The sequence below is a fragment of the Mesoplodon mirus genome (assembly GCF_964341445.2).
Source record: "Mesoplodon mirus genome assembly, chromosome: 3".
Classification (NCBI taxonomy): domain Eukaryota; kingdom Metazoa; phylum Chordata; class Mammalia; order Artiodactyla; family Ziphiidae; genus Mesoplodon; species Mesoplodon mirus.
Window position 1 is genome coordinate 37755496 of NC_138978.1, and position 15997 is coordinate 37771492.

At 37.1% G+C, this 15997-nt stretch overlaps 1 protein-coding gene across 2 annotated transcripts in view; it reads right to left on the reverse strand.

Annotated features, from left to right (window-relative positions):
• FOXJ3 (forkhead box J3) overlaps positions 1-15997 on the reverse strand; it is a 136647-nt gene that overhangs the window by 74320 nt on the left and 46330 nt on the right. For both annotated transcript variants that reach the window (XM_082614039.1, XM_082614038.1), the window contains exon 4: positions 7270-7344. In XM_082614039.1, the coding sequence (XP_082470165.1) occupies positions 7270-7344 (75 nt within the window). The remainder of the gene's footprint in view (positions 1-7269; positions 7345-15997) is intronic.

The window sequence follows — 15997 nt, forward strand, 5'->3', positions numbered from 1 at the left end:
TTGCCTATACGTAATTGAGAAAAACGTCTTTTTATTCTCAGAAGTTTCTAGTTTGGGCAACAGGTTAAATAATCACTCTACTCAGACCACAAAAATAGGCTACGAACAGTCAATACACAGTAGGCACTCAAAGGCAGGTAGCTTGGGTGGCTAACTGGCTGAATGAATGTATGGACAAAAACTATTCCAACGCCAGCTCAGGTCTCTGGAACATTCTTGTTGAACAAATACAGTCTTTTATTACTTTTACATTGATTATCAAATTAATCTAAGTGCTGCCCAGAAAAGATTATTAAGGAACTCACTCTTAATCAATGGATTAAAAATACTATGTAAGAGTGAAGTAAGTCAGAAAGAGAAAAACAAATACCGTATTTTAACACATATATATGGAATCTAAAAAAATATGGTTCTGAAGAACCTAGGGGCAGGACAGGAATAAAGACGCAGACGTAGAGAATGGACTTGAGGACACGGGGAGGGGGAAGGGTAAGCTGAGACAAAGTGAGAGAGTGGCACTGACATATATACACTACCAAATGTAAAATAGCTAGTGGGAAGCAGCCACATAGCACAGGGAGATCAGCTTGGTGCTTTGTGACCACCTAGAGGGGTGAGAAAGGGAGGGTGGCAGGGAGACGCAAGAGGGAGGGGATATGGGGATATATGTTTACATATAGCTGATTCACTTTGTTATACAGCAGAAACTAACACAACACTGTAAACCAATTATACTCCAATAAAGATGTTAAAAAAATTAATAATATGTAATTAGTATACTGATTATAGTATAGTAAATGGTTTCTCTACATGTTTAGGATACTTAAAAACAGTATATTCTATTAAGCAATTAATAGTTGGCCATATCTTGTTTTTAAATCATCAGTGCCTTAACCTAATCTTTTTAGAAAAAGTTGAAGATGCTGTTAGTATCAGCAGTTCTTATCAAATAAGGTTTTTACTACATCACAACTGATTTCCAAAAGACAGACAGCTCACCTATATTTACTATAACTCATATAATACTTACTGTAACTCACATGTGATAGATAGTATGACTTATATGTTACTAGTTTAGGTTAATTCAACTGTCTTGTATCTCAGTATTTATCAAATTAATTATTGAATCTAAGCCTAAAAGAAAATAACTTGATGCTCAAATGAACTTATGACAGGCAACAACCCACATGCTCTTCAAATGGTGACTAAACTGGTAAATCTGTAAGATGAACTCTATGAAATAAAATGGAACTGCTGATACTAACAGCACAGATGGATCTTAAACGCATTATGCTAAGCGAAAGAAGTCAGACTCAAAAGGCCACCTAATGTATGAGTCCCATTTATACGAATTGCTGGAAAAGGCAAAATTATAAGACCAAAAAATAGATCAGTGGTTGCCAGGACTTGGAGTGGGGGCAGGGGGGCACTGACTACCAAGGGGCAATACCGTTCTGTATCTTGACCATGGTGATGCTTACACTGTATGCATTGGTCAAACTACTAGAATTATAGGCCAAAGAGTAAATTTTACCATGTATAATTTTTTAAAAAATTAATCTCAGGGCAAAAAAATTATTTTTTAAAAAGATCTGGAAAAGAAAAAAGGCCAACAGCAACAAACTTATTTCCCACCCTTAAGAACAGAGACTACTGCATGTGCAAGTAAAAGGCAGCTCTAACTAAACTGCTTTGACTAACAGTGTATTGTCAGGGTTCTGTGCCAGCACCACTTTCTGTTTCTGCAGCGTTGTCTCTCTGAATCAGACCCTCACCTCTTATCTAACCCAATTTTTCAAATCCTCTCTGAATGCCTCTCTCAATGCTTAGTCTGGGTTTTCTAACCCTGGTTTGTCTAACTGACCGCCTTACATTCATAATCCACTTCTGCCTTAACATGCACTCTTGGCATCAACCCATTTCTTCACTCTTGACCTCATGTTAGTACTTACATTACTTCCCTTAGTTCCTGATTCTATCTCAACTTTGTTCTGATGGGTCGCTCTTGATCGTGTCCTCTTCTCAGCCTTCAAAAGGGGGTTCTTATCTATCATGAGTTAAAACTACGAAGAGTAATCATTTCTTCTCTCCTTGAAGTGCTTTAGAAGTGGCAAATTCTAAAGCCTCCCTTGGGAACCCTATGAGTGTTTTTTTCACTCCAATAATATGATGTACTTATTTCTGTCCACCTGAACTCTTGCCTATCTTTAAGTTCTACTTCCTGCTTGGTTTTATTCAAAGACACAGATAAGACGTCAACTTCTTCCTTACAAAAATCATACATCTATTTTAAGACTATTATTAAACTTAATACTATCTTCCTTCTTCAAGGTACATACCTATGATTCCTGCAACACTGTTTATCACTTAATGCTATATCTTATGTTCTCTCAAACCTCTCCAGTCTTTCTACAACCCTCTACAAATGAAATGACCAAAACAGGATACTAACAAATAACAGACAATTTACAAATAAATACAACACAATACTAACATGGCCAAAAAAGAATACCCTTTGAACAAAAGCAATCAGTCAACTGTGTTGTGGTCTCTTACATTATGACAGAGGGCAGGAGTAGAAAATAACCACAATCTCAGAACTTCCAAAAGTTTATTCTCTAGCAGTGAGCTGCTGTCTCCTCACAAACCAGGAGACCCCCAATCTCCACAGCCATTGAGCATTTACAACCTCCCCACCCCAGGGAAGAAAAAGCATCCAAAAAACAAAAACCTCTTCTTACTATGAATTCACTGTAGTTATCTCTCCCAGGCCACGCATGGGGCCTTCACGGGGTCTTAAACTTCTTAGCTATCATCTCATTTCTCTTAGAGCCCAATTGCTGCTATTTAATTATGCATGTTAAAACTACTTCTTATAATCTTTTATTTCCTTTAAAGTCAAAGTATCATTTTCCTGAGCTAGAGAAGAGGGAACAAGGTTGAGAAAAGATTAAGCTGGAAAGCAAAAAAACAGAACTCTATTTTTTTAAAAAACTGAATTTAGCTGATAGGATTTGGCTTTCCATAATGTGAGCAAAATACTTACCTTGAAGATAATTAAGAGGCATTTGTGAATTCCAGAATAAGAAGGCTTTTACCAAAAAAATTAGATCAAAAAACCGGACAGGGCTTCCCTGGTGGCGCAGTGGTTGAGAGTCCGCCTGCCGATGCAGGGGACACGGGTTCGTGCCCCAGTCCGGGAAGATCCCACATGACGCGGAGCGGCTGGGCCCGTGAGCCATGGCCGCTGATCCTGCTCGTCCGGAGCCTGTGCTCCGCAATGAGGAGAAGTCACGGCAGTGCGAGGCCCGCATACCGCAAAAAAAAAAAAAAAAAAACAGACAAAAAAACAAAGCTAATGATAAGAGGAGATAAGAGGCAGGAATTAAAAAAAAAAAAAAAAAAAAAAAAAAGACTGCAGGATACAGAAACAGGGCTATAATCAAGGGAAAAGAAAATAGAAATCTATCCCAAAAAAAGCAGCAGAGCTATGGATGCAAAATATAATTTTATTTTGGGTTTCTTTTTAAAGAAAGCAATAATGTAGCTGTTTGTATTTAGTTTCAGGGAACTGAGAAAAATGGATTTCAGACCATCATGTACATGGGAGAGTATCAAATATTAAGGGCTTTTATGACAAAAGCTTCTAGAAAATAAAGGACTGAGTCAGGAATAAATAATCATATAAAAGCACCTGTAATTAAACAATACTTTAGGCTTCTACACCTCTCTGGTAACACACTGAACAGGGAGTTATACCATAAAAGTATAGGGAAGAAGAAGCTGTATGAGCTACTTCTAACTCTACCTCTTGGACCCATCTGGATCATGGCAGCAGGTAGCAAAATCCTAAGGTGTTAAAGTACACCCATCACCCAAGACCAAAAACTACTCCCACCCCACCTTGGCTCAATGGTTTTCTCCCACTGTGGTGAGGGTGGTTTTGGAAAAGCTCCTCAAATGCCAGGAAACACTGTAATACAAAAAGAAAAAACAATTCATAAGTACCAAAACTTAACTAACATTTTGGCTTCCCTTTCAAGGAAAACTGGTATAGTGGAAAAAACACCAGTCTAGGAACCAAGAAACCAAGTGTATTCTGCTTGTTGGGCACTCATTCTAAGATGTCTGTGGTACTCCAGGGGATTTGGTGGGGAGGGCACTCACTCACTCACTGCTTAAGGGTTACTAAACTAGTAGAATATATGCCAGAAGCTCCCGATGGCCATCTCTGTCACAAATTGGGCTGAAAATGAAGCCATCAGAGAAGCTAGCAGAACTAAGGGATGTAAAGAGACATCTCCGGTGATACAACTGAAGAATCCTCTCCAGTTCCAGCCCTTCCTGCAGATATTTTCTCCCTTAAGTTAGTCTGCAATAGGTTTCTGTGACTTGCAAGTAAGTCTGGCCAATACACTTGGGTTCTAATTCCACACTGAACTTGAGCAAGTCATTCCTCATTTACTGGCCTTACTTAGTTCCTCGTCTATAAAATGGGCTAGATCTGACGTTTTCAAAACTTTTTTTTAAGCAATAGAACTTTTTAAAACAAAAATCTTATTTTGATATCAAAAACTAAAATGATTTTATTCGTATAAATGTATTTTATAAGATCAGATTTACAACATTTACTTCTGACCAAAATCAATAAGAACGGGTATTTAAATCTCACCTTGAGACTGAAAATAAAGATGATTCTGTTAGTAGAAATGTATTATCAAATGTATGATATTTATGACATCAATGATAAATGTATGACACTTATCATATCAAATGTATATTTACTATAATCACCAAAGTCAATGAGAACAATGATGTGTTTTGATAAAAATGAAACTTTAAAATTAAAGACTAATGGTAAAAGTTGAAAGCTTTTATTAACCTCCCAGGATTCAATTTATTTCTGTACTGTTTTGGTTGCATAGGAGTAAGACAACCCTGATTCAAAATGAATAGTTGCAAAGAACAACATGGTACTACTTATTCACCTGCCTTACCCCATGATATTATTTAATTAAAGGTAGAAAAAGCTTTTAAGTTCTGCACAAAAAAAACCTAACAGCACAAGATTTTTAAAATAGATATTCAACTGGTTAAAATTTAGTACATAATACAGTTCAGCATTCATGGGTATTGGTTTTTTCTTTTTTAATGATTTAAACCTCATTTAAAAATCAAATCTGAATCAAATGTTTACAGATTCCAATTAGTATCTTCACAGAACTCTAATAAAACAGCTAATCTCTAAACTCTATTAAGAAGGTTTTTAGTCAGATTCACATACACTCACTACCCATCAGAAATTGTAATGAAGCAAATATAAAAAGTTATAATTCCTCTTTTTTTATAATAAGCCTGCTTTAAAGGAAAGAAAAATTTCACCAATTCCTATTCACAATCTTAGAGAGTTATGAATACAGACAAATAATAAACTGGGTCAAATAAGACTATTACAATAATCTATTCAATCTTATTGAGAACCAACTTGATGGGGCAGATCATAGAAGGTGCTATAAAACATTCATTATTTAAGAGTGCCTGCTTTACAACTGAGATGAATAACTCTCCATGCCCAACCTCAAGAAGATAACAGTCTAGCAGAGGATACAATACAGCTGACCTTGAACAACACAGGTTTGAACTGCACGGGTCCACTCATACATGGATTTTTTTCAACATTAAATACTACAATACTACACGATTGCAGTTGGTTGAATCAGGAGATGCAGAACTGTGGATTCGCAGAAACAGTGTATACCAAGGGATGACTATAAATTATACTTGGGATTTTCGACTGTGCAGAGGGTCAGTGACTCTAACCCACGCATTGTTCAAGGGTGAACTTTACATTCATTCATTCAACAAGAGTGTCTCCTCAAGAGTGTCTCCTCAGTGCCACCAGCCACTGTGCAAGAAACAGGGGCTAAAAAGTGAACAATACACATACTGTCCCTACCCTCTTAAGTTCAGACTTTAACCTAAAGGCAATAGATAACCAATGAAGATTTTAAACAGAGATATGATTAGATTAACCTTTCTGAAAGATGGTTGGCTACTATAAACTGGAGATACTAAGCCCCAGGATAGAGAAACCAGTTAGGAACTACTACAGTGCTGACAAAGTAACGGGAACTCAAAAGATGGAACAACAAACTCAGCTGAAGTATGTGAAAACAAAAAAACTTCAGAGGGTAATGTTGCAGCTCAATCTTAAAAAACAAGGAGTACGCAGACAAGTAGAGGGAGTTTGTGCAATAAGAGAAAACCATAGGAAAGGCATGTCTGGGAAACCTCAAGTATCAATAGTTCCTCACAGTGGGTCTTGAGTGAGGTGAAATCATTGCTAGAAAGGCAGATTAAGGAAAAGATAGTAAAGGATATTTTATAACAAAGAAACATGTCCAGGACACTGGGGAGTGCTTTTAAACAGGGTGATAACATGACCAGGCTTACATTTTAGAAAAATTCTTCCAGGGACAGTAGCCTGAAGAAGATGACAAGAAGTCTAACCATCCAAAAAAAAATGTGTGCTTGACAACAGATAAACTATCTCAAAGTCCTAATCTAACTAACAATTTATCATGACAACCAAATATGGTCCAAGCAAGTACTCTGAGCTTTAGAAACCAAGCAACTAGTACCAAGTTCAGGCCACAATGTATTTTGACATGGCTTTGAAACCAAAAAAAAGGGACATTTCTGCAGATAAAATACTAAAAATGTAACAATGGCAAAAGATAAATGAATGAAGAGGAAAAAACAGCAACTAAGAAAACAAGGATATAACAGAGAAAATTTTACTTCAGGTAAGAGTTACTTCCACTTGCCAATTACATACAGATTCACTTCTTCTACGTAATAATAAATTGTGGTTCCAACAAGCAATTCAAAAGCCAAATTTAATTTAATGCATAACACTTAAGAAAATAACCAAACAAAAACTAGATTAGAAACAGCAAACTATAACAGAGGACCAGCTCTATACTAGCTAGCTAGCTTCTCACTGCTTAAAAAGAAATCTCTCCCTGTCTGGCTGGTCCCTGAAGCATACCAACTAAAAGGGTAAGGTGAGGTGAGGTGAGGTGAGGTGGAATAGGGCAGGGTGGGTAAAGGAGGACTTGCTCTTTCACAAAGGTTCCTTATCAATGAACTAGACGAGTTCCTAAATGCTTTCATTCCAATTCTCTTTCTTAATATAACTCAGATTCAAACATGCCAACAGATACAACGAAGAATCCAATTATTTTATCTTAAGAAAATGAATCCTACCTTTCCGGGGTCATCCTTGGATCGAGGCACTTTAAGGAAACACTTGTTCAGTGACAGATTATGTCGTATGGAATTCTGAAATTAAAAAAGAAAGAAAAGCCATAAGGTCATTGGAATCCAAAAACCAAAACCCCCTTTAAAAACAGAATCAGAAACCTAAATATCTCTATGCACCGGAATACAATTACAAATGGAATACGTTTTTTAAATGAGCTTCAAATTTAAACCTTTCTGATTTTCAAATTATGAATGCTACAAAGGGGAGTAGTTATTGGAAAAGACAGTTTCTAGTGCATTTTGCAAAACTCCAAATAATGGACTATATGTCCCATTTTAAATGTTTAGTAAGACCTTTCAGTGATGCAGGAAGATGTCTGTGATTAACGTTAAATACCAAATATAAAATTGTATGCATATTATGATTTTAATTGTGATATATATTTATTAGCCAATTTATTTATTCTTGGAAACAAGCCATAATGCAAAATGCTAAGAGTTATTCTACATGGAATTATAAGTGATGATTATTTTCCTCCATTCACTTTTCTGCAATGTTCAAATGATTTACAAGGCACATGTGTTACCACTTTTTAATGAGTTTAAAAAGTTATAAACAAAAAAATTCCACTGCTCCATTACAAGAGTACATAAAAACCAATTAGGTTGTCACTACAATATTTAAGAAAGAAAACCACATGGGAAGACACTGACTAGAGAAGCCAGCAAGAACACGTAGGTTCCTCAATGTAGCAAGAAAGAATAAACAACTTGGATGGAAGGAAAACGCACTTAGATACCTGGAGAATCTGTGAAACAGGAAATCTTTCATCAATAAACAGGACTATGCCACAACTTTTACAGAAAATACACAAAGGCCATTTCTTCTTAATTAAATGCTCTAAAATCCATTTCATAATTTTGTTTGTTCCAAAATGGCCAGGTATCTGGTGGAGGGGCTCCAATTGCATTTAGCCACTACTTAGAATTGGATATTGGGCAGGGGGTTATATTTTGGCATAATGTCATTTTATTTTTAATATAAACTTTGGAACTCTAACAATGCCTACATTAAAACTTGCCTCTCATGAGGTAATCTGGGATTAAAGAAGTTTTTAAAAGATGACCAGAGAATGTAAATTCAAGCCTATCTTATTACCAAACATCAATTAAAACTTATGAATGGGAGTTCCACCTCTACCTGGAATGTAAACAGCTACAAAGACTGATGATCCCTCCCAAACAATGAGAAACCAATGGGTAGGCCAAAAAAAAGTCTATTTTTAAGCCACATCAGAGAGCTGAGGTTGCAAAGCAGCCCAACAAATAAAATTCCTAAGAGGAATAAGCCCATTCAAGGAGAAAGGGGACAAACTGTCTCACTTTTCGGCAGAATATGGGAGAAAGAGGTGGCCACCATTCAAGCACCCAAGAAATTAGCTAAAATTTGCAAGGCCAAGCATGGTATCAGTTTAGAGTAGCAAGGATCCCAGACACAAGGGAAATTTCCACTCACTCTCAAGCTCAGAAGAAGCTCTTGGACCTTCACCATATGCTCACAAGAAAGACTGGGGGCAGGAAAGGAAAACAGAGAAAAGTCTCCTTCGTGGCATAAGCAGGAAGGAGGTAACTGATGGCCACAGGGGAAAAAAAGCCACACCACCTTCTACAGATCTTACAAAGCAAAAAACTTAAGTTTGAGGTAGGGGTAGCAAAACTTCTCACCCATAGGGCTCTGGCAAAGATTACTTCTGAGGAAAGAATGGAAACAAAGCCCTTCTGCCTCGAGGGAGGGATAGGAAACACTTTCCCAGGATACAGGCAAAGATCCACTGATGGAGGAAGCAAAATCCTTTCACCTATGGGACAAGTGTCAGAAACTACCCAGGGGCCAGTATCCTACACCAATACACCATGCTGAGGTGGAGGATGACTATAGCTTGGAAAGGGACAGGAAACTCCCACGCAAAGGTAACTGGATGAGCAAAGATAACTAACCTGGCTGAGGGAAAAAAAACACTGAAAAAGCCCCACCAGTCCAAGGGCCTGAATAAGACTAAGGCTGGATCAAGACACACACACCCCCAAAAAAAAACACCAGCCCCTACCACAAGCCCAGCAGTGAATAACAAGTAATGACAACCTTCAGAGAGAGGAGGGGCAGGAGCATGGACAGAGACCCCTATCTGTAGCAAGGTGGGCAGAAACAACTAAACCTAAAGAGAAAACAGGAAAACTGAGAAAACCCTACAGCACCCAAGCCTCCCACTCCAAGCACAAGGTAACAGGAGTCTACTGCAGGAGGAATGTAAAGTCTGTGGTATACTAAAGGCAAAGATACCAACAACAAAACCCAAATCCAGCTCAACTACTGATGAGTGTAATTTGACTCCCCACACAAATGGCCTATGAAAAAAGATGCTTGTCCATTTACAGGTACAAATAGTATTTACCTCTATCTCTACCATTCTTCTACGCGTGTAGCTGGAACTCAATCAAAAATTGCAAGACACATGGAAAAGCAAGAAAAAAGAAAAAAGCCCATTGTCAAGAGATAATCAACAAAACCCAACTGAGAGATGACGCAGATGTTAAAAATATCAGACAAGAACTTTGAAAAAGCTATGACTAATATGTTCAGGCACCAAGTAGAAAAAAGTGCACAACTTGCATAAAGAGATGGGGAATTTCAACAGAGATGTGTAAGCTATGAGAAAGAGTCAAATGTCAATGACAGAAATAAAAAACATGATAAAAGATAAAGGATTCCCTAGATGGTTCATCAGTAGACTGGACCCAATTAGGGAAAGGCTCAGGTATCTTGAGGCTAGATCAACAGAAATTATCCAAAATAACACACATGCACGTGGGCATGCACATATACACAAATACAAAAAAAAAAAAAAGATCATCCAAGAACTGTGGAACAATACACGTAATTAGAGTCCCAGAAGGAGAAATGGAAAAGAATAGGGTAGAAGAAAAATTTGAAGATGTAACAGACAAGAATCATCCAAAAGTAATGCAGGACATCAAATCACAGATGCAAGAATTTCAGAGAACACCAAGCAGAAGGAATTAAAAATCCACACAACTATATTCATTATAGCCCAAAAGCTGAAAATCAAAATTAAGAGAACATCTTGAAGGGCAGCAAGAGAAAAAAAGAAAGATTATGCACAGAGAAATAAAGATTAGAATTAAAGCGATGTCTCAAAAACCATGCAAGTTAGAAGACAACAAAGTGACATCTTTAAAACACTAAGAGAAAAAAAAAGTCAGTTCTCTATCCAGTGAAAATATCTCTGAAAAATGAAGGCAAAAGAAAGACTTCTAGACAAACAAAAGCTGAAAGAAGTCATTTCTTGTACCGCCAGTTGGCTGGCAATATTGGAAGGAAGTTCTTCAGGCAGAAGTATGATACCAAATGGAAACCTGGATCTACAAAAAGAAATGAAGAGTTCCAGGAACTGTGAAAATGAAAGCAAATTTTAAAAATCACTTTTTCTTATCTGTAATGCCTTTAAAAGATAACTGTCTAAAGCAAATATAACAATTATTTATGAGATTTATAACATGTAAAAGTAAAATGTACAATAACAATAACACAAAGGTTGGCTCAGGGGAATTAGAAGTACAGCTGACCCTTGAACAACACGGGTTTGAATTATATAGGTCCACTTATATGCGGACTTTTCCAATAAATACATACTACAGTACTATACAATCCAAGGTTGGTTGAATCTGCAGATGAGGAACCATGGATATGGGGGGCCAATTGTAAAGTTATACATTCAACTGTGCAGGGGTCAGCGCCCCTTAGTCCCCGGGTTGTTCAAGGGTCAACTGTGTAAGGTTTATAAAGTTCTTACACTATACATAAAATGGTATAATGAAGGTAGAGTGTGATAAGTTAAAGATGTGGGTGGTAAACCCTAGAGTAATCACATCCTAAAACAAAATTTAGGAAGAGGTATAACTAATAAAATAATAGTGAAGATAAAATGAAATCATAAACAATACTCACTCCAAATCCAAAAGAAGACAAGGAAAAGAAGGAACTAATCAGAAAAATTACCCATCTAAAAAGTTCAAGATGGGAAAAAAACAAAATCAAGATGGTCAGAAGAAGAAAGCAAAATGGTCATGTTTTCTAAATGGCTTCACAGTGGAAGAACACATCTCTACTTAGATCTTCCTCCTCTACAAAAAGCTTAAAAGCTGGAAATCTTCAAGACTCTGCCACTGTCCTTTTTTCACTTCTACATTTGCTGCCTGAGCAATCTCATCTACAGCCATGGCTTCAATAACCATGTGTGACCTTTCTCCTGAGTTAACATGTATTCTCAACAATCTACTAGACATCTCCAGAAACACCTCCAACTCAACATGTTTAAAACTAAACTCAATCTTTATTCCCAGTGCGGTCTTCTGCCAGTTTTCCCTTCTCTATTTAAAGACAGTTATTCATATAACTGTTCCAATCAGAAACCTGTAAGACTTCCTTAACTCCTCCCTCCTTCTCACCATCTAAAACAAATCTGTCACCAAATCTTGTAAGTCTACCTTCAATCTACCTACTTTATTCCATCTCTTCTGTTACTACCTCAGTCCAGGACACCAGTCTCACCAAAACTAGTACAACAGCTTCCTAACTGATGTCCACCCTCTACCTTCCTCTCTTTACCCCTCCTCCACCATTCTCTACCCAACAGGCAGTTACCTCTTCACAAGGCAAATCTGACATTACTGCTTCAATTAAAACCTTTCAGTAACTCCTCATTGCACTTAGGATAAAACCTAAAATCCTTAAAGCCTCCACAAGACTCTTCATAATCTCACCCTATCCTGCTGTCATGCTCTCTATACTAACCCCCTCCAATGGTCTCTCTCACCTCTAGGCTTTCCATTTATTGCTCCCCCTGTGAAAGTTACTGCTGCCAGCCTTCCTCCATCCCTTTCACCTAACTGAGCCTACTTAACTTTCAATTCATTCTTGGTTTAAACATTAGTTCTTTAAGGAAGTCCTTTCTGACTTTCATAAATTATTAGCTTAGGCCAAGTGTGCATTTCTCACCACACAGTAATTTGTTTAATGGTCTTCCTCCTCCATACTGTATTCTATATCAAAATGTAAGTAGGCTCCATAAGGGTAGGGATCCTGTCTACCAACTCAGAACCTAGAGTATAATGCTTTTCATAGGGGAATCACAAATCTGTTGGAAAAAATACCAAAAGCATATTTAGAAAATAAAAACACCCGGAGAGATATGAGAGCCAAGACATGTATTTACAACACATAATGAAGAAAAGAGATGACTTCAGACCTCACAACTTGGGGAGACACTACCTCTAACAACCCTAAGAAAAGAAGTTGGGTGCTTCCCTGGTGGCGCAGTGGTTGAGAGTCCGCCTGCCGATGCAGGGGACACGGGTTCGTGCCCCGGTCCGGGAAGATCCCACATGCCGCGGAGTGGCTAGGCCCGTGAGCCGTGGCCGCTGAGCCTGCGCGTCAGGAGCCTGTGCTCCACAACGGGAGAGGCCGCAACAGTGAGAGGCCCGCGTACCTCAAAAAAAAAAAAAAAAAAGAAAAAGAAAAAAGAAAAGAAGTTGGGAGAGTAGAGGTAGACATAACTAGGATGGCAGAGAGTAAGCTGGAGAAAAATAGCCCGGGTTAAATAACTGATAATGGCATATTGCTTGGCCTCGAAAACCCAGCTTCAAAAGTAGTTTCTCAAAAGTACAGTCTACTTACACCAGAATCACTTGAGATGAATTTTAATGCAGATTCCTAGGATCTAAGATGACTAATTCAAAATCTCTGGAGTTGTGACCCAGGAATCTGAATTTAAAAGCACTCTCACTGATTTTTATTTTCACTTGAGTTTAAACTGGCATCTCTCATTCAAATCAACCACCACATTCCCACCTTTATTTCTCTTCTCCCACTGTGAGAGCCCTGACTCCCCAAAACACTAATATATGTACTCATTTGTTCTATCCTACCACGCACATAAGATTGTTTCAGAATTGCTCCCAACTCCCAACTTCTTTTCTTGTGGTTATACAAGGTAGAGAGACTGCCTCTAGCAAATTACCATTCCAAAGACAAATCTACTAAATGAAGTCCATGATTCTTTTGTAATTCTTTTCAACTTTGGTATGCTCTTTCCAAAACTTCTTGAATTTTTCTGTGTGATTATGTTATACATTTGATATAAGGCTTATTTATTTCTACTTATATTCAGTTTTAAGGTTTTCTTTTTTCATCCTTTTTGACTTCCTAACATATTTTTTGAATGTGTAAAACACTTAAATGTTTCAAAACTCAAAACTATATAAAAAGGTACACTCACAATCTTATTCCCTTCTCTATCTCTTCTACCTCAGTTCCGTCCATCCCTATAGGTAACTATGTTTACTATATTTCTAGTTTATTATTCCTAACTTTCTTTTTACAATAATAAGCAAACACATAATACATTCTTATTTCTCTTTTTTCTTCACATAGAAAAGTAGAATACACCCCCACATGCCCATACCACTCTTTTATATTTTTCTTTTTATTACCCTAAATTCCAGTAACTTAATAGGTTAATTTTCTTTAGTAAGGTGAATAGCACAAAAAAAATTCCTTTTCCTCTAGTTCAGATTACAAAATCATTCAATTATGGAAATTCAAAGAGTTTTTATAACTCTTATGGACTATTCAAAGAATTGTTTTTAATATGTAATCTCCCTTCAATGCCCTGGCACAAAATGAAAGGGAGTTCATCTAAATATTAAAATTCTATTTGAATCCTTTTAAGTGACCACGACAACATTTTCTCCTCTGGGTGACTTTAGTTGGCTCTACATTTCTGGAAAGGTGGTTGACAACTGCTTTAGGATCTTTCTTCCATCCTCTCTTCAAACAATACAAGCTAACTTCACAAGTTCTATATGACCTTCCATTTTCACCTAACCCATCTCTTCCATACCTGAAGAAGAAACAGTAAGCAGCAAGTTGTACAAGTAATGCTAAACAAATCTTAGGACAGTGAATGGGAACTAAAACATGAAAACAGAGATAGGACCTGAGCAAAGGAGAAGATAAACCACTTTCCATTTGTCTCCATGTGAGATATTCAAAATATTTCTATGCTTACAAAAATAAAATTTAAAGTAATGATGGCAAGTTCTAGGCTCCTAAAATTGGGTGGAAGAAAGTTTTTTAAAAGAATAATTATGAAACAGCAATCCCTGGGAATATTAAAGGTCTGCCTAAAGCAACAGACTGGACTAGATAATCTCCTTGGCGTATCTTTTAGTTCTAAAAAGCAACATTATCCTTCTCAACCTATTCCCATTTTTTGCTTTCCATCCTTCCTTCTTCATTACATCCAAACCATGTATCTTCCAGATGAAACTGTATCACCACTTCTAAACCAGTTTCAGACCATAACTTGGGGTGGCCAGCAGCAAGAAATCCAGCAGACTGAATCTGGCACTCTCAAGGTGGACTTAGATGAACCAAGATCCCTGAACAAAAATCTGTAAGTTCTATAATAGAGTTATTAATAAAACATATGGAAACACAAAAGATTAATTCTATAGGGAAAAGAGAGATTACATATGAGCTTAAAGAATAAACAGAATAATGCCAACTGGACAAAGGGCAAGAGAAAGTCCAAGGACAAGTAAGAGAAAAACAAAAGCAAGAAAAATCAAAATATTTATTTCTAGGACAACTAATAGGCTGGAATATGTAGAAGAAACAGTACATGAGAGGGAACTAGCAAAAAATAAAGCTAGGAAAGAAAGCTGGGACCAGGATTCTGGCTTTCATTCAAGCTGCATTTATTGAGGCTTACTAAATGGAAGTACTGTGCTAGTGCATGGAATACAGGAAACTATACAAAAGAAATCCCTTCCCATAAGGCATTTGATTATCTGGCATGATACACAGCACACATCACTGGTGCACAGTAATTCAGTAAATGCCTTTAATAAGTATATTCAAACAAAAAAGACAAAGGTGTTGAGACATGAAAGCTTAAGAGAAACAAGTGGAACTACCAGCTGATGGCAGACCTAAAGCTCTGTTAAGTCCCCTTTTTCCACATGCACACACACAAATGCACACACACAGATACACACACCCCACACAGCACACAACTGGATAACTCCTACATAAGAATATGAATGTAAAATGTGCAGATACAAAAGAAAACTGAATTATTTGTCATATAACATAGATTAGGTAGGTAACTAATTTGAAGGTTCCTCAAAAAGCTTAGATGAGGAGCTAAGGCTTCTTTAAGAAGTAGCTGATTCTAGAGCTGAGGCAGGAAAGATACGAGATGAGCCTGGAACATCTTGTAGTGCCAGAAAGTTCAGAAGTGGTAAATAAACAAAAGAACTGTACCATATCAAAGGGCACAGGAGCCAACCTGTAAGAGCTCCCAATGCCAAAAGCAGCAAAAATCTGAGCAACAAATAACGACAGCACAAAAAATAAAATAAATATCCATGAGTGCATACTATTACAAATATACGATTGAATAAATAAATAAAAGGGGAAGAAGGAACAAAGCTTCCATATTAATTGGGAAGAATCCCAATTAATATAGAAGGAATAACGGAAAAGAGAAAACCACCACTAGAAAACAATAAAAACTGCTGTAATGATCTATCAATGAACACTAAAATTAATGAACAAAAATTTCAGAAAAACAGGGTATTGCATGCT